This window comes from Amaranthus tricolor, chromosome 1, assembly GCF_026212465.1.
Source record: "Amaranthus tricolor cultivar Red isolate AtriRed21 chromosome 1, ASM2621246v1, whole genome shotgun sequence".
Lineage (NCBI taxonomy): Eukaryota > Viridiplantae > Streptophyta > Magnoliopsida > Caryophyllales > Amaranthaceae > Amaranthus > Amaranthus tricolor.
Window position 1 is genome coordinate 29,526,400 of NC_080047.1, and position 19,821 is coordinate 29,546,220.

The following is a 19,821-nucleotide window of genomic DNA, read 5'->3' on the forward strand; positions in this document are numbered from 1 at the left end:
ACTCTGTTATGGGTGTCATAACAGAGCTAAAATTCTTGATAAACCTCCTGTAAAAGGAGGCCAACCCATGGAAAGACCTGATTTATGTGAGGGTGGTGGGTGTAGGCCACTCTTGTATAGCTTGAACCTTCACTGGGTCTACCTTAACTCCCTCCTTGCCCACAATATACCCTAGGAAGCTAACCTCAGGAAGTAAAAAATTACACTTTTCCAGCTTTGCATACAACATCTATTTCCTTAATACTTCAAACAGCTGTTGGAGGTGATTTAAGTGTTCTGCTATGTCCTTGCTGTATATGAGTATGTCATCTAGGTAAACAACTATAAATTTTCCTAGGAAAGGTCTCAAAATCTCATTCATCAGGCGCATGAAAGTGCTAGGGGCACCAGTCAAGCCAAAAGGCATAACAAGCCACTCATATAGCCCATACTTGGTTTTGAAGGCTGTTTTCCACTCATCCCCTGTTTTCATCCTAATTTGGTGGTATCCACTTCTAAGATCCACCTTGCTAAACCATTGAGAACCCCCTAATTCATCCAAAATGTCATCAATCCTAGGTATAGGGAACCTATACTTAATGGTGATGTTGTTTACACTACGACTATCAATACACATTCTCCATGTGCCATCTTTTTTTGGCACAAGCAGAGTGGGTACTGCACATGGACTCAAACTCTCCCTCACAAAGCCCTTCTTCATCAGATCCTCCACTTGTCTTTGCAATTCCTGGGCTTCCTTGGGGTTAGTTCTATAGGCAGGTTTGTTTGGTAAGCTTGCCCCAGGTATTAAATCAATTTGGTGTTCAACACCCCTTACTGGTGGTAGTCCAGGTGGTAGGTCAGTGGGGAAGACATCGTTATACTGCTCTAGTAATCCAGTCATCTCAGTAGGTATGGGTGTGGGTTCTTGCACTTCCTTAGTGACTAATAAGTACAGCTCTCCTGTTCCCTGCATTTCTCTTTCACACTCTCTTTTATTCATTAAGTGTACATGAACCTTGGAGGGTTGGGGTGGGACTGCTCTGTGTGGAGGCAGGGGTAGGAATTCCTTCTTCTTCCCATTGTGCTTAAGGGTGTATGTGTTATCATAGCCATTGTGCATGGTTTTTTTATCATATCTAACACATCACAAAGAATCTCATCCACATAAGTCCCTAAGGTCATAGCCACTAAGCATTGCTTGTCTACTAACCCACTGGATTTTGTGTCCAGCCATTTCATCTTGTAGGGGTTAGGGTGAGGTTTAGTCCTTAAGTGTAATTCCTCAACTAAATGCCTGCTGATACAATTAGCCTCACTCCCACTGTCAATAATCAAATCACATACTTTCCCCTGTATTTTGCACTTTGTTTGGAAGATGTTTTCTCTCTGATCTGATTTTTTATTCATGGGTGTGTTGTGAAAGCTTCTCCTGATGATGAGGTTCAAGTGTTCTTCTTCAGGGGGGATTCTTTCTAGCTCTCCCTCTCCTTCCTCCTCAGAATCCCCTTCAAAAGTGTGCCAATTTCCCTGTTCATCTCCTATGAATGTGCCATCACCATCACTCAAACTGGGGGGGTCTAGCTCTTCTTCTTGTCCATTCTTTAAAACCAAGAGTCTCTTAGGGTTAGTGTTTTGCCTAATATCAGTCCATTCCCTCATTGTGAAAGCCCTGGCATTAGGACAGTCCCTCTTATAGTGCCCCCTCCCATTGCATTTAAAGCATACTATGTCCTGTGGCTTGGTATTGGTCTCTGTTCTGGTATTAGTAGGTCTGGGTCCGGGGGTGGGTGTCTCCTTCCTAGGTACTGTTAGACTATTGGTAGTCCTAGATGGGTAGGCTCTTGTGTTCCTCACTTGGGAGTTTGCTGTTCTGTAGGCTTGTCTCTCAATCTCCCTAGCCTATGAGCTAGCTAAATGCACTGTGAGGTCAGGCGTGTTCATCACCCTATCCCTGATTTCTTCCCTTAATCCAGCAACAAACCTTCCCACCTTTATTTCCTCAGCCTCATGAAGGTCACAAAGAACATATAGTCTCTCCCATTCGTTCATATAGTCCTCCACAGATCTAGTCCCTTGTTTCATGGCGTGTAACTGCACAATCTGTTGCTGCTTATATGTAGTTGGGACATATCTCCTTTTCATATGTTTCCTAAGCTTTTCCCAAGTGTTAATTCTATTCCTCTCTTCTCTAAGTCTTTGTTTTTGAATGCCCTCTAACCAAACTGCAGCCGATTTGGTCAGTTTTATTTTTGCGATCTTGTATTGTTGGTTTGGGGGTGTTTCTTTAAACTCAAAGTATTGTTCCATCCTCCCTTCCATTCCAGGTACTTAGCTGGGTCATGAGACAGGCCGTTAAATTCAGGAAGATCAATTTTAATGGTCCTATCCTCATATGGGCGAAAATTAGGGTTTGGTGGTCTGTTGGTCTGATTTTCTAATCCTAGATGCATCATCAATCTTTCCAGCTTATCTTCTAATGCTCCAAACCTTTCCTCATGGTCCATGGTCTCTAAGTCACACAGCTAGATAACCAGCACAGAAAATATCCCAAGAATTTTTCCAAAGACAGAACAAACAAATGAAAAAAATTCGCAATCGCAAAGAAACAATCGTATCTGGATGCACAAATGATGTAATGAATTGAGGAATCTGAAATGACAATTAAAAACGAATTAAAAGTAAAGGAAGAAACTCCCTGATCGTGGTAGAAATGGAAATGCACAAATCTCCAGTCCAATCGCCTTGCAAATCGCCTTCAGACACTTTCCTCAAAACAACCCAGAACAAATGACAAGTTCTTGAATATCCTTCTGTTGTACCAACCTTTGTCCCTTACGTGAATTGGCTCTGATACCAAGTTGATGCAAAACAATGACTGAATGTGGTCTTTGTTGTGCAAGGATCAATGTGGAATCAAAATATAGTCCAATCACTCACGCCCAATCCTAAATCACTCAATGCAAAATGGGCTCAGAACACTCAGGACAACCAAGAAGATACTTCTTGATTTTCTGATGCCTGAACTGGTGGGTGTTGTTCCGCCCTCTTGCGCCCTTCTACAGAAACTCAGAGCAAGGATGATGATCCCTTGCCTTGTATGCTTTCCTGAGAATATAGGTTTGCCTGAAAACCTTTGAATTCTCCGGCCAAAGATCAACGCTCTTTGGAACAAGTTTGCAAACAAACTCGAACAAACAAACACTTTGTCTGAAAACTGAAATCTGACTTTATTTCTCAATATCAAAACGTGAACTAATATACATGAATGTCCTACGTATTTATAGAGTTTTACATCTCAAAAAATAGCCGTTATAAGGCTTGACTAATGCACGTGGCAAATAACTAACAAAACAGAAAATTAAAACAAGGGTCAACACTTAGCCAAAAATCCGGATGTCTTTTCTTCTGACCAGGCCTCCTTCAGCCTATCCTAGGGCCTTCTTGGTGGTTTGTTAGCAGAACCCTAGGGCCTCTATGGCTTGGTCCATGTAAGGAGATGCCGCTGGTGCCTTCATCTTGGTCTTGACGTCCTTGATCTGAGCACAGCCGGCCCAGCAAGGTCTGCTGGTCGCTAGGTTCCTCTGTTGCTTCCTTGTTGTAGTCTGTTAGCTTGTACATGTGTTCATCGTCCTTTTTTGAGATGATTTGGCTTGTCTTAGCTTCTTGGAATCTTTGTAGGTCCCTTTTTGTCATGTCCAAGGTGTCTTTATTGCTTTCCTTTGCCCCATGGTCATTTGGCGTAGATGAATATCCATTAGTATGGTCTGGTGCCTTTGTTGGATCCTTGTTCTGTGATGCCTTTGCATCATTAGCATGAGAAAAATTTATGTTTTTCATGCTTATTTTAAAAATTAAGATATGTCATGTGTTAGGTCATATGTATAATCACATGCACAACTAGAGGTGTTCATTCGGGTAATCGGGTCGGTTTCGGATGGGTGTCATTTGATTCGGTTGTATTTCGGATGCGTGTTGCGACGGGTCATACTCGGGTCGGGTCGGTTAATCACGGTTCGGTTGGAGATCGGTTATTCGAGCTATCGAGTTAGCATCAGTTCGGTGTCGGTTGAAGTTCGTGTAGAGTTTCAATCGGTCTAGGGTTGTCATCGATTAATAATTGATTCGGTTTTATTGGATGCAGATCGAATTTGGGTATTTTTCAAGTAGAATTCGGCTACGAATTACGAATTACTAATTACTATTGATTAAGTCGGTATCAGATTAAGTTGTTAGTCATTTTTTAATTGATAATAAGATTCCTTTACTTAAAGCAAAATAGTGAAAATGCAAATCAATTAGTGATCATTATTACATTGTTACTTTTACTTGTTTGACCGGAATTAAAATTAAAAAGTTCTATCAATTTTCATATAATTCGATTAAAAGTAGTTAAATAAACATTGACCATTGATTATTAACTCTAAATATATGAAACCATGTATTTATAAAATTTATTTTATTAAAATATTTATGACTTTATTAGAATAACTAATAAGATGATTGAATATGAGTCAATCATACTTCTATGTAAAAAATTGGTTCAGGTTTACAGCAATTCGATCTAAACTTCGTTCGGGTTAAGTCGGTTTTAGCCGGATCGAGTTTGGTTTTGAGCATGATTCCGGTTGGATATGACTCGGGTCGGTCACTATTAAGTTCGGGTAATCTCGGTTAATAGTTACGTGTCGGTTAGAAAAATCGGTTACAGCTCGGGTTCAGTTTTCTCATTTTCGGTTGTCAACCGGGTCGGGTATAGCTTCGAGTCGGGTAATATCGGTTTGATAAACCTAAAAAAGAAACACATTTTCAGGTCGGTTTACTTTCAATTTCGGATCGGGTTACTTTTGAACAGCTCTATGCACAACCAAGGAAACACGGACACGCCACTTGACACACGTGTCGCGTGTCGGACACGGACACGGACACGCGGCGGACACGCGAAAATCCGTGTCCGACACGCCAAATGAAGTGTCCAATATTTTAATATTTTTCCGGACACGTGGACACGGCAAGGATACGGAAGAGACACGGCAAGGACACGTGTTTTCTTTTTAAAAAAAAAAAAAATTCAAAAACAGACGAACAGGAACACTCGAACATGAATAATTCTACTACTCATAGCTAAGTATTTTAAAACGGACCATTACAATAATAAAGCAAAGAAGGTGGAGAGAATCTAGAAATGCTTGTATATATTTTTTAATTTCCAAAAAAAAAATCCCAAAAGTAAATTTAAAGAGAGGAGAGTTGAGAGAAGGAGATAAATAGGAAGAAGCAGAGAATAATTCTACTACTCACTGTTCTTAGTTTGATATACTGGACCAGCAGATCGAAATCTTGATCTTTTTCTTGTTGTTTGGATGATGAAGCTTCTTCAATGGTATTACAAATTCACCAACTTTCTATTTTTAATTTTATTTTATTCCCTTTTATGTAGAGAGAGAAACAATTTTGTTTAAGAGAAAATAAACAAATTAAGAGTTTAAGGGAGTGATTGGAGGATGTGGGTCTAAAGGTAAAATCTTTTTATTCTCTTCTACTATTTGCTAAATTTTAGATTTGTGGGTTTTTGGGATTTTTTTATCATTTGATAGTATTTTAGACTTTAATTACATATATCAAATGAAAGATTGTAAAATTATCTTTAATTTGATATATTTATTATATTACCATTTTCGTGTCCCCATGTCCGCCATTTTTAAGTTGGCGTTTTCCCGTACCCGTGTCGTGTCTGTGTCCGCGTCCGTGTCCGTTTTAGTGCAACCTAGTGCACAACCATATCAGCGCAATAACCATGTCTACTGCTGTATCATCAAATAACCTAATTTTCAGACAGCAAAAACAATTATTAAAGGAAAATTAACTTCAAAAGTTGGTCAAGATTATACTTCAACTTGAAAATTTGGACATGCTAACAATTTTTGTTTTTCAAAATTTTAATTTTCAAACGGGATAAAGTAATAGAAAAAAAATGAAAAATACGGATCAATTAAATGAATTGAGGCATTGAGCAGTAGGGATGTTTATTAGCGGGTACTCGGAAAGCCGGGTACCCGACTAATGGCCCGTGTTCCGGCCCAATTAACGGGTACCCGGATTTCGGATATCCGAATAAGTCGGTTCGGGACACCGGGTACCCGTTTGTTCCTCACTTTCGGTTTTTTCAATTTTTTATACTTTGGACTCGAGCTTTTTAATCTTAGTTTTCTTGTGTGATTATGGATAATCATCGACGCAGCTAACCGTCGACTCAGTTGCTTGGAACCTTCAAGTTTTTATTATGATATTAGTTACTGAATCTTTTTTTGAAGTTCCCTTTTCAAGTCTTCGTAACATTAGTTATTGACTTTTAATTCTTAAACTTTAATATAGTTGAAATTGGTAGCACTTGTGAGTTACTGACTATTTTTTTTATCTTATTATTTAATAGAGTATTAGTTTAGCATTACTTATTAATTAGTTACTCTAACAGCTCTTGGCGTACAAATAAATTATTTTTCAAAAATAATCCTCTAATATACCAGGTTGGCGGGTACCCGTTTTAATTTATTTTGCAGCCTATAACCCGATCCAATTAAGGCGAATGGGGTATTCGACCCGTAATATAATATTATTATTGATAATTGACCAGTCAATTAAACTACGATCGATGGGTCAACGGGTCGAATCTAAGACGGATCGGTTTTTTTAACACCCCTGTTGAGCAGTAGTGATTCCATCACCTTCTCTCTTTCTATCCCACAAACCATTTTGTCATTCTCAACTTTTCCACTATTCATTTTCTCTCTCATCACTCTTTAACGCTGAATCAAATTTACTCAATTTTCTGTCTTTGATTCATCTATTTTTCTTTCACATTCATTATCTACTGTTCAATTACAGAGTTTGTGAATTGAATTTTAAATCATCAGATTACTTTCGATTTTTTTTTTTTTGGTTAATCACTGTTTTGTGTTTTAGGTAAACAGCTCGCGGTTTGTGATCTAAGTTTCATGAAGTAAGATTCTGATTCTTTTTATTTTTCTCATTATGTCATGAATCGTGTCTGTTTTTATATGATTGTTGAAATTGCGGTTTAATTGAATGTTTTTGTGGGATAATTATTGTTTGCTTTATATATTAATTATTAATTATTGATAATTGATAATTTAAAACGTCGGATTCATTTAAGTTTGTTTGGGAATCAAACTTAATGGTTGAATGAGGTTCTTGTTTTAGCTAAACAAATGTTGGGGTTTTGTGTTTTGGTGAGCAACTGAGCTTAGTTTTCAGTTTTGCTGGTTTTTCTTGTAGAATTCAAGTGACTTAAGTTATTTTCTTTGATTGTAAATGCGTTTTGATTACTAAGTGTATCAATTTATTGTTTTAATATCTTAGGCAGTGTTTGGATTCTGGAATTTCAATTCAATTTCTGAATTTCAAATCTGAATTTGAATTCAATTCTTTTGTTTGACAAAGCTTAGAAATCACGCAAGATTTGATTTCATTTTCTCTACCACCTTCATTGATGTAACACCTGTTCACCTACTCACGCAAGGCTTCCATTGCCTCTCCCTTTGCTGCCATTGCTACTCTTCTCCTTCCACCCCCACTACCATAGCCAAACTAAGGTGAACAATTGAACCCAAAAACCAGTATATATAGGGAGAAAGAGGGGAACACAGTAGAGGGGAACACAGTAAAAATATAGAAAGAGAAACACAGTCAATTATTTCTTACCACTTGGTGTAATTCCATGTATTTTAACCTTCAGCTCTTATTATTGCCTATTACATTTCTAGATTTGGAATTTTAATGGACAAATTTATCAAATTTAAGGTGTGTATGCTACTTAAAAATCTATGGCCAAAGCTATGTTTCAATTGTTTGGTGGTTGATATGGTCCTATGGGTGGTTCAAGTGGCGATGAGAAGTGAAAGGAGATAATGGCGGATGACAATGGTATCGATAATGGTGATGGTGAATAAATTAGGGAAATTGGTTTTTGAGGATATATAAAAAAGGTTAGTGACCTTGCAAGACGATGAACAAAATAATATGAGAATTCCAAATGATAGCCATTTAGATGTCATTTCCAAAAACCAAATCAATGGCTTTTGTCAAGTATTTTAAATTGAGCTAAATTTGTATTTGTGGATTCCGTGCTTCTCAAACACGTAATCTTTCTAAAATTCAGACTTGTAATCGAAATCCTATGTTGCTAAGGAAATGACGTAGTTCAAGCTTTAGCTTACTAGGTGTTGATTGAGATGTTTTTTTTTTTTGATGATTTTGGTCATGAATTTTCTCGATTGCATTATGTTTTTGGCTTCATATTACTTTTCGAGTAAAACCTTAGATATGTGGTTAGTGGGTTTTGTGAAATTAATAACTTGTTGAGTAGCTAGGCTGTGTCAACAACAACATTTTGCTATCCCAACACCATTAAATACCTAAGGTGAGGTTTGGTGCTCCAGTGTACACAATATGACCCGAGTTATATCCTTGTTAGTGATAATGAGGCTGTTTTCGATTGATATTTGCTCGCAAACATCACAAACTTCATATAAATAAGAAGTGTAAATGATTTAATAAGCCATTTTACTATATCCATTATAAATCGAAATTAAAAAACTATAAATGTTTGGTCCCATCAAAATTAGAGACAATTGAGTTGCGAGACGAATGAGATGCTACTAGTTAGACTGTTGCCGTCTGTATTTCTTGTTGGGAGGTTATAAGTTGAATGACAAGTTAAATTTCTCTTCTTTCAGAGCAAAGTTGGTTCCCCATTCTTGGCTATGTTTTTGTGTTATCTGATTGTTTTCTTCTCTATCTTATTTTCCTTGTTAGTGCTCACATATTACATTGTTTCCCTATTCTTTGTCGCTGAAGACTTTTTAAGGGGTATTATTTTGATAATCAGTACTCCCTTCGTTTAATATTGTTGGTTACATTTGCTTTTTGCATACCTTTCAAACATAATTCTAGTCTCAATATCTATGAATACATTTCATAAAAAATTATAGAAATTATATAATAAAATTCTATACGTTGAGAAAAATTTAATAAGATCTCAAATGAATATATTTTAACTTTTATATATCCATGAAAATCGATATTCAAATTTCTTACTAATAAATTCTCACCTATGCCAATAATCAATGACAGCCTGCATCAATTTAGGTCACAGTCTGTATGAAAGTATTGTATGTTCACTGCCCTTCCTTCTTCCTTTCCAAACAATATCTCAAGTTGCCCGTAATTGAAGTTCATGATACTCACAACAAGAATGCTGATGGGACACTTGGACACATATTTGAGCTAGACATAGACGCATGGGTGTAAGAGTCCGGGTAATATAGATGACAAAACCTCATATGGGATATAGTTACATTCAAGCAGTAATAAATTGTCCTAACTAACTTCATGATTGCACCATTCTATTTTGCATAAAGTCTTAACGTTATAACATTTTCTACTTATTTTTAAATTAGTTGTTTGTCCACCCTATCACCAGTTTGTACAGTTTTACAAGTTCATAATTTGACATATAATTCCTATATTATCATTTGATCTAGCTGCTGCATTGACATTGCTATAATCTATTGTTGACCTTACTGCTCCATTGTCTCCTATATTTTGCTAGCTTTTAGCTACTTTGGCTTCTAGACAGATAATTATGATTATAACCTACACGCACAAGTCATTATTCCAATTTTGAGTCCTGTCAATGGAAAAATAAATCATAGATTCAAATTACGCTCTCCAGCAATTTTTTTTCCAGAAAATATTTTAAGTGTATGCATATACTGATATACACATGATTGGACTTAAGTACTTGACTCTTGCTTGGGTCTCATAGTTTAATGCTCTGTTGACAACCTGCTAGTGATTGCAAGATAAAAGAGTTAGTTTTCACAACCGTACTGCTGGATGCTATATGCTGAGAGCTTGAGGCTGAATTTGGATTATCTGATCACTCAAGTTGAAGATTTCTGCAGCCTTCTATGTTAGGGGGTTATTTTTTCCAAATAAAATGCAGAATACTGGAGTCCTTCCAAATAATCCTTCTGTAAGAGTGCCTACGCAGCAGTCTGCCCGCCGTTTGGGCTTCTGTTCTCAAATAGCCACTGGGCAGCACTGCTCCCCCGTTGTTTTCCCTGAAAAACGTAGTAAAGGAAAGGGCTCTCGCCAGAATGAAGTAATTGCTACAAGCAATGACCCACAATCAGCAAAGAGGGATGAGCACAGAATTGACGTAGGGGATGAACAATCAGACTTGTTAGGATATGACGTGCTTTCAGGGAAGTTGGTTTTGGATAAGCAAAAGACTAAAAGGAGTACAGATGCCAAGGCATCAACAGAAATAAAAATCCAAGAAGGTTCTGATGCCAAACTTACCAGCAAGGCGCTAGTTTGGGGCTCAAATACGTTGTACTTAGAAGATGTAATTTCGGTGAGCTATATGGAATCTACTTTTCAGATAGTCTTGTTAGATGGTAGTATTTGCAGCACCATTATTTCTTTTAACCATCATTTACTCCTTTTTTAATCTGTAGGTATCCTATAGTTCTGGTCTTAGACATTTCACTATACACTCCTATCCAATAAAGAACCGTGCATATTTCCTTTCTTGCTTTATGAAACCTCAAAGATGTCAGAAGGATTTCCGCTTTTTGGCTTCTAACTCGGATGAGGCACTTCAATGGGTCAATGCTTTTGCGGATCAACAATGCTATATTAATTGTTTGCCGCATCCGCTTGTATCATCAAAGAAACAATCTTCAGAGCTTGCTTCTAGTGATTTTCTATTTGAACCTTTTGAACCATATATCAAATGCAAGAGTTCACCGAAAATGCTTGTGATATTGAACCCACGGTCAGGACATGGTCGATCAAGCAAAGTATTTCATAAAATGGTTGAGCCGATATTTAAGGTATGATGAACTCCGTTGATGGATTGACATATTAGAGTCAGAGGATTAATTAACTAATATTTATGCAGCGTATTGATTTTTTTAAACTGACTGTTGAGGAGAAAGGTAATCGCAACTAGTTTGGAATTTGGATATTACACTCATTTTTGTTTCTGGTTCTAATCATCTAGATCTCTTTTTTTGCCTTCCTACTGCAAATATGTTAGTTATCAGCGTTTCATCTTGGGCAATAAGAAAATGCAATGCTTGGAAGTGTCATCCAAATTTTTTTAAATGATATATAGATGAGGATACTTGATTCCAGTTTTTGATGTGTATGCAAAGTTTTTGATCTGTTCATGGCTGTTGTTATATCAGCTTGCAGGTTTTAAGCTAGAGGTTGTCAAAACAACTTGTGCTGGGCATGCTAGAAAACTTGCCGCCACAGTTGATTTTAGCACATGTCCTGATGGTACTTTTTAATATTGATGCATTCGGCTTACAGTTGTTTATTTCTTTTATCTCATTTTCTGTTTTATTGTTTTGCATGGTAGGGATTGTATGTGTTGGAGGCGATGGAATTGTGAATGAGGTATACTTTCAATTCTTACTCTTCTGCTAGATCTTGACCATCAGTTATCCTTTGGCCTTTACATGCTGAATTTATGGAGCTTATCTTTTGCAATATATGGAAGGCTTTGGCATTGTGGTCATTGTTATTTATGCGTCTTTTGCAATAAATTGAAGACAATGTTTGGTAAAAACCCATCTAGTTATGATTTATGTCATAAAATTTAAGGCATATCGAATTGGAGGATATAATTGATTCAAATGGCTGCATGGTAGATTTGTATTAACCTGATAAGTAAAATTGCAGGTTTTAAATGGTTTGCTCAGTAGGGACAATCAGAAAGAGGCTATTTCTATACCTATTGGAATTATTCCAGCTGGCTCTGATAATTCTCTTGTTTGGACTGTTTTGGGGGTGAGAGATCCTATATCTGCTGCAATATCTATTGTTAAGGTTGGTTACTTCATCTCAAGCTTTATTAGCTGTTTAAAACTCTTTTCTTTTTTTAATCTTTCTATGTTTGTTTGCTAAGGGAATGCAAAAATTTCTGCTTTGCTGTACTCCTGAACTTTGGCGCCTTATAAATTCTGCAATTCAGAATTTGGAATAGGTCTCTTTTTAGGATTATATATTTATTTGTTATTCTCATTCTTTTGACTTGAAGCCTGAATTTGTGCACCGCATTGTTTTTTGCATAGAAGTATCAAGTAGACATACTTCGATGGATGAGTGAGCATACCTTGAGGGATAAAATACGAAACAAGATCTAAGAGTTTAGGAGTGATATTGAGGAAAAGATGAAAAAATCATATAATATGGTTTGGGCATGTGCAAAGACGTGGTATCAGCGAATCGGTAAGGAAGATTGAAAGTTTGAGCTCAAGAGACTTTAAAAGAGGGCAGTCAAAGATGACTAGAGGACATAAATGGAAAATTATATGAATGATCTAAACTTACAGATTGAGATGGTAGAAAACAAGAACGAATGAAGAAGAATCCATGTAAACTACCATTGGAACAGATATATTAGTTTATCTAGCGGATCATAATCTTTTGTGATTAAGGCTGTGACATTGTTGCTGTTGTTGTTCTAGTGAAGTTGTGAAAGAAGATTTGGTTGTGTAACTCTCATTGGAAGAAAAAGCTCAAAGGCTCTTTTCTCCATTTGGTTGTTTAAGTCTCATTGGAAAGAAAAGCTCAAAGGCTCTTTTCTCTTCAATTATTTTTGCATAGTGTAACTCTTTTTTGTTGAACTTAAGTTATCTTTTCCAAAATGGACTTAATTTTTTAAAATTTTCTTTACTAAACCTATTTTTGTTAAATTGACTTGCTCAATTCATTTTTCCTGAACTTAAAAATAATTTTTTATTTTCCGCTATACAAATTTTTTTTAATGGGCGTTTTTTTTTCTAATTACCTGCACTTTTGCTGAAATTCATCTGGTCAAGTTTAGGAGAATTTTTCAAAACCTGCTCAGTGTTCACTAACTTACTGTCGTAATATGGTAGTTTGTGTATTTTTTGCTATATTTTTGTCAAAGTTCATAATGATGTGTCTTTGAGGCTGGGTAAAGTAATAAAGGTTTGTACATTTGAATTGTGCTTTTGTGCAAGAAGTGTCACAATGTTTCATTTGTCTCAGCTGAATGTCTGATTACTTTCTGTGTAATTGATTGTGTTTTACTGGAAGTCATGTCTGTGTTATTGGATTCAAGTTGGTAGAAATCAACACAGGTTCTTGTATTTTAATGGCAATATGAGATTATGGGTGTCTGTTCCCCATCCCTTTATTTTTTTATCAACTTATAGTCTCTTATTTCTGTTGAGTTTTTCAAAGCAGATCATTTACATTTTATTGTATTTTTCTTTTTGTCTGACTTCAGGGAGGCCTTACAGCAACAGATGTATTTGCTGTGGAATGGATTCAGTCAGGAGTGATCCACTTCGGTACAACTGTCTCATATTTTGGATTTGTTAGTGATGGTAATTTTTCATGCTTCCAGTGTCCTATATCCTGTCAATTTCATCTTTTGATTAGTGAAGCATAATTTGTGTCTGGATTCATGCTTTGAAGAAGTGATTATACTCTTCCATTTAGGGGCAACCCTAGAAAAAGCGAATATAATATACTATTCTCTGTTCTTAAATAGATAGATGTACACTTTTCCTTTTTAAGTAATCGTTATTTGTGAGAACTGTAACAAACTAAAATAACAAAGAATAGTATTTAAACAAGAATGTAGATTGGACGATCAATTTAAAAACATCAACTGCATCAACTGTTCTGAAAGGCTATATGATAATTAAAAAACATGCATTCAGGAGGTAAGTTATCAATCAACAATGAATCTTTGATTTATCCAACATTATTTCACTATTTCAATTTACAAGGGTTTAGTGAATGAAAATCAATTTATTAAATCAAATCTCAAATAGTGATAATTGCAAAATAGTAATAAATATATGAAATGAAAATAGTCAAATCGTATAATATAGCTTAATCTGTAATTATTAATATTTTCGATATGATAATTAACAATCTTCAATAAATAAATGATTCATATAATAAAAAAAGAAAATATTACTTGTGGCCATACAATTTTGATATGCTATGTTTGGCAATTATGATTGATGCATCACAAACTCGATGTTGGATGTTTATCAACAACCAACTAGGAAGAATATCCAAACGTATTATTCATCTAGTTGAGGGTTGTACCTACCATGTTGAGAGAACTAATTTGTTCATATCAATCGTTGCCTCGTCAGGGTGTACATAATAAAGTTAAGATTGTAGTCTGTAGATTTATTGAGTATTTATGCTAGAATTCGTCGATATGTGCATATATATAATAAGCAGTATTATTTTTAATATCCTAGGCCCTAGTCCTTGCTAGCTAGGGTTTGTATAGGTCACTTCTTCTATACCGCTATTATCCTCATTTAATCCAAATATGTGAGGGCTTTTAGGGTCAACCATTCATGGACTAAATTAAATTGTGTTATTAACACATGCATCAATCATAAATGCAACGTTAGTATATAATTTTTAGAATATTTTTTACCCTCGTGACTAGGACTGAGGCATTAGTTTAAGGATGGATTTTTTTGTGAGTATGTCAATATCTTCTTTTTATTCCATTAGAGTAAAATGAATAGATAATTTTGAAGTACTTATTTGAGTTACTTTATAACTTCTATGGCACGCTACACGAGTGAAGCAAAAAGTGATAAAATTTTTGATCCCGTGTGCAAATTGTTTTTGAGGCCTTTAATATTGAACTCATGGATTAGATAGCTAGATGATTTTGTAGAAGGTAGTTGATTTTCAACAATGTTGGGAAAAAATATGTATATTGCAAGATAAATGTAATATGTTGTTCGAGGATTGATGAAAAAGAGAGTTGAGATGAATATTGGGTATTAAGAACAGTGATTATTTAGTCATTAAGTGTAGTGTGCATTTTTAAAGTCGACTCATGTTTTGAACCCTTCACCTAAGAATAAACTAGCAAACGTTTTACCAACTTATCTATTCTAGAACTTGTTATTATTGACAACGATTATTATATGAGGGCTTTAAATTTTTTAAGGCTTTGTTCACTACTTTATTCTGCACACCTACTACACCGTCCATTGGCATGCAATTTAATCCTTGTAGCTGCTTGCACAACTTTAAGATGTTTGTTCCACGTTCTAAGTATTATTAATTTGGAAAATTACATTTGGCTGCAATCAGTTTCTCTTTATTTGTTGAAGAAAAAGTTTTTTTGAATCCCACAAATTAATATCAAAGAACTAGTTTGTTATATCAAGTGACATGAAAGTTGCGAACTTGGTGGAATCACTAATTCTCTTTGGCTGAAGTTTTGATTTTCATCATTCTTTTTGATTCATTTTCAAATGGTTGGAATTTTGATCAACCAAAAACCCAACCGCAGAAATTGATACTCCACTTAAATCAACACCACCGACTCCGACATCTACCTTGAGCCCCTCACCTCCGAAGTCTCTTTCTCCCGAAAACAACCCACATCATATAAAACTGTAGTATATCAGACTAAGGTCTCATTATATTAATTGGTAGAACTTTGGAAAAACTTGCAAATTTGAAAACATTCGAATTGGGAGTTATTCTGATTAGGCGAGATTACCAAAGAGAGTACACAAAATTTTCCAACAAAGAAGAGGAAAGACAATGGAATTTCGAAACTTTGCGTTTTCAGATTTGAAAATAATAACAAACCTTTTCTTGTTAGTTTTTGCTTTGAGTTACTGAATAAAAGTATATCCATTAGCATAAAGCAATTTCTCTAATTACTTTTGCATGTGTAAAGAAAAATATGAACAAGAGAGGTAATCCCTTTGCCTCATTTCTTTTGCACCTTCTAATAAATGTGTAAATATTAAGGAGTAGTTGTGAATAAGACAAATAGCAAGTGGGTAGAGGAAATATAAGTATGACATTAAAAGACAAAATCAATTTATAAATGAGACTAAAAGAGAATTGTGGGCACCATTACAAAAAGGGGAAAATGGTGCAAAATAAGTTGAACAATCGTAAAAGCAAGTTGAGTGCAAATGATATCAGGAAATAGTATTTATTAATAACTGCTAAAACCCTCACCCCAAACGATTGAGATCGGTTACATGAACCAATAAGTAAGAACCAATAAGTAAGTTCCAGTAATCCTCTGCATGAATTCTACTTACGATTTTCTAGCATCTCAACCTGTAAATATAATTCTTCATATCTTTTTTCACTCCCGCCCTTCAAGTCATTTTCGCTCATCAATCTGCTCTTTCTAAATCTCCCAAGTTCCAACTTTATTGAAAAGGAATTCATAATTCTTTCTGAAGTCTTGAAATATTCCTTTTCACTTATGTTTAGAGGGCATTGTAGTCCTTTGCTTTCTTTTACTCTCTTAAAATGTAGGCTGAAATTGTTGTTGTTAATGGACATTTTCTAGGAGTGTAGATTGAGAATAAAAAGTGGGGGAACAAATTAATGGCATCTGGAAAAACAACAAAAATGATGTAGTGTTGTGTGACAGAATAATTCTTCGGTGTTGTTTTGTTGGGGTATCCAAAAACTTTTGCCACCACTTATAGAAAGAAGATTAGTGCTAATTATAACTAGGGTAAATCTGGTGTTGTTCTACTGGGTGATATTACAATTCATAATTTTCTTTATGAAATTTTTTGTCGCGCAGGTCTCTATAATAATTGAGCAAATTGTTGTGTTACTTTTTTGTTTGTAGCACTGCTACAAGTCTAATTGATGATGCTTTTATTTTTACTAGTTTATATATGTGCTAATCTTCATCAACAGGCCTTTTGTACTGAAATTCTTACCTGTCTATACTAATTTGCTCCAATGGAGTTGGCCTAGTTATGTCGTTTATGATTATAGTTATGCCTTTTTGTGTCAAACAATATAAACCCTTCTTCTGTGAGTGGTGATTGCCTTGATAATGTACTTGCATAATCGGCTACGAAGCTTCTAATTTCTTTTAGCTCACAAGCTATTTGTTTGTGGTGCTAATGGAATAAAAACTCGCTCTATGTGAAGTGCTTGAGAGTTTCCGCAGCGTTATGTCCCATTATATAATGACTCTTGAATTTTCACGGCAAAACACCGCGTTGATTGTTACGTAACATGTAAAGTCTGATATTTTACCTTTACAATGTTATTTGTTGAGAACGGGTGTTGAAATATATCTTCTAACATCTCCCTTAATTGTTAAAAAAATTCTAACGTTTCCTATCAACTTTAATTATTACAGTTTACTTAAATTATAGTTATTTGTAATTTTCATCGTTAAAAAAAATAATTAACAGATATTATCTACTAAAAGTAGCTCATATAGTGCAATTATAATAACTATAAACATAATATTTTATTATAATGGTAGTTCAGCAACAAAAATGCAATTATAATCTCTAAACTCTTACGTGAATTTTTTTTTTCTGCAAAAATTCACACCGCGTCGGCCATGATTCGCCTTTTCTGTTATAGCCGTTTTTCCACAACATCGCAATTGTTTATGCAAAAACATCCACGACCGCGTTTTCTTTTCCATGTTGGTGGTTCATATGTTGGAAGGTGAAATCAGGCTTCAAACATTAAACTCAAATCCTTTCTGATACGCGACTATGTGGTCCATATATTATGTGTTTTTGAATTGGTAGATTTTCATATCTGATTTCTTTCAATTTCAGTGCTGGAGCTCTCTGAGAAATATCAAAAGCGATTTGGACCCTTGCGTTATTTTGTTGCCGGTTTTCTCAAGTTTTTGTGCCTGCCAAAATACAGCTTTGAACTAGAATACCTTCCCGCATCAAAAGGGTTAACCGAGGCCGGAAATATTTTTGCTGATCAGGATGTTTTTGATATGTCTGATCTATACAATGACATTATGCGGATAAATAATGCGAATGGCCTTCCGAGAGCTTCCAGTTTGTCAAGTATTGATTCAATAATGAGCCCTAGTAGGATTTCAGGGGTGGATATGGATACAAGTGGCAGTAACACACGTGCTAGCACTGAGCCGTCTGAGTACGTGCGTGGCTTAGATCCTAGAACAAAACGCCTTTCTTCTGGGAGAAGGAATGAATCGGCAGAACCTGAAGTTATTCATCCCCAAATTCCATTGTCAACAACTCCAAATTGGCCAAGGACTAGGTCCAAGTCCAGGACAGACAAGGGATGGACTGGAATGACCATCACACATGATGCCACTAGAAGTTCTTGGGGAAATATTGGACTAGACAAGGAGGATATTTCTTCTACATTGTCTGACCCTGGCCCAATCTGGGATTCTGAACCAAAGTGGGACACTGAGCCTAACTGGGATGAAGAAAATAGGATTGAATTGCCCGGACCAGCTCCTGAAGAAGACGAAGAAGAAAAAAAGAAAGAACTGGCTCATAGGTTGGACGATAAATGGGTGGTTAAGAAAGGACCATTTCTTGGTGTTTTAGTATGTAATCATTCATGCAAAACTGTTCAAAGTTTGAGCTCTCAGGTGGTGGCACCTAATGCTGAACCTGATGATAATTGTTTAGATTTATTATTGGTCCATGGAAGTGGAAGGCTTAGACTGCTGACATTTTTCTTACGTCTACAATTTGGTCGACATTTATCCCTGCCATATGTCGAGTATGTGAAGGTATGATTGAACTCTATTCCTTGTTACGTCTACCTTTTGAAGCTCTTGGTAATCCATTAAGAAAACTTACATAGTTACATGCTATGTATATTATGATAGAATTGATAGTTTTAAGAAAGTAACAAAGCTGTTGAACCTCTGCTTCCTTGAAGTTAGTCATGAGGTTGCTCTCTTCTTTATGATATGTCATACCACAAAGTGGGTGCCCTATTAAATTTATCTAAAAAAATGATGATAAAAAGCATGATATGTGTTAGCATTAATTGTTTGATGCTCTTATTCCCTTGACTGAAATTACTTTTTTTTTAACTTTGCTTGTACTTCGACAATGCTAAAACCTATTCTGTTACAATGCAGGTGAAATCTGTCAAGATCAAACCAGGGAAACATTCTCATAGTGGTTGTGGGATTGATGGGGAACTATTCCAGGTTCATGAGCAAGTGATAACTTCTTTGCTTCCTGAACAATGCCGGCTTATTGGTCGACCACCTAGTCGACAAATATGAGGCTATTGGCAAGTGTAGATTGTTGTGTTGATCTTGCAGTTGAGGGGGTGCAGTGCTTGGGTTCCCTCTGCTTTTGTGTGTGCTAATAGAATTGTGCAGAACATTGTAGATTTGTTTGTAGTTTTTCTTATGATCCCATTCCCATCCACCATTTTGTATGTAAATTTTGTCAGATGTTTTCCCTGCTGTTGCATCTGTGTCCCTCTCGTTCTTTGATGCTGTGTCTGTGTGCAAGCTCTTAAATGTATCGGGAATTCTGTAATGTTGCTGAACTTGTACCCTGAGATATATGTAATATAAATCTGTTTCTGCTACGCTTCACCTGCGGCTGATATTACTGTATTATTAAGACTAGATTTGTTTGATTATTATTGTTAATTCTAAGACAGCCGTGAGCTCAGTATATTTACCGGATATTTGGTTGCTTGTATTTGAAAAATAGCTTTCGGTAATGATTATTTGCACCTGCCTTTATGTGAAAGGACCGTTTATTTTGGATTAGCGTTTGTATACTCAAATGTTTTAAAGTTTAAACTTGAAATTCAAGTCGATAATGTTGCTACTTGATTCTCAGTTGGCTGGAATTCCATTAGGTTACATTTGAAAATAAATATTTTATTTTAAATTGTAAATTTTAATTATGAAATTATTAACGAAGAATTTGAGAATGATAAGGTTTTGGAAGTCGTTCG

The 19,821-nt window shown here is 35.6% G+C and overlaps 2 protein-coding genes across 3 annotated transcripts; one reads left to right on the top strand and one right to left on the bottom strand.

The window, feature by feature from the left end:
• Positions 1-229: 229 nt before the first annotated feature.
• On the bottom strand, positions 230-2,301 carry LOC130808389 (uncharacterized). Its single transcript, XM_057673866.1, has 3 exons — positions 1,964-2,301; positions 1,193-1,876; positions 230-1,118 (listed from the first exon to the last, which is right to left on the bottom strand). Exons 1-3 carry the CDS (start codon positions 2,299-2,301, stop codon positions 230-232), a joined length of 1,911 nt encoding a protein of 636 aa, XP_057529849.1.
• A 2,818-nt stretch (positions 2,302-5,119) lies between these two features.
• Positions 5,120-19,517, top strand: LOC130800769 (sphingoid long-chain bases kinase 1). Of its 2 annotated transcripts, XM_057664423.1 has the most exons (10): positions 5,120-5,362; positions 6,943-6,979; positions 9,854-10,420; positions 10,524-10,901; positions 11,259-11,352; positions 11,435-11,472; positions 11,758-11,904; positions 13,334-13,433; positions 17,673-18,622; positions 18,980-19,517. In XM_057664423.1, exons 3-10 carry the CDS (start codon positions 10,001-10,003, stop codon positions 19,127-19,129), a joined length of 2,277 nt encoding a protein of 758 aa, XP_057520406.1. In that variant the 5' UTR covers positions 5,120-5,362; positions 6,943-6,979; positions 9,854-10,000; the 3' UTR covers positions 19,130-19,517. The 2 variants fall into 2 exon arrangements, with proteins under 2 accessions (XP_057520406.1, XP_057520396.1); XM_057664413.1 differs by lacking the exon at positions 5,120-5,362 and having other exon boundaries at positions 6,324-6,979.
• The last annotated feature ends 304 nt before the right edge of the window (positions 19,518-19,821 follow it).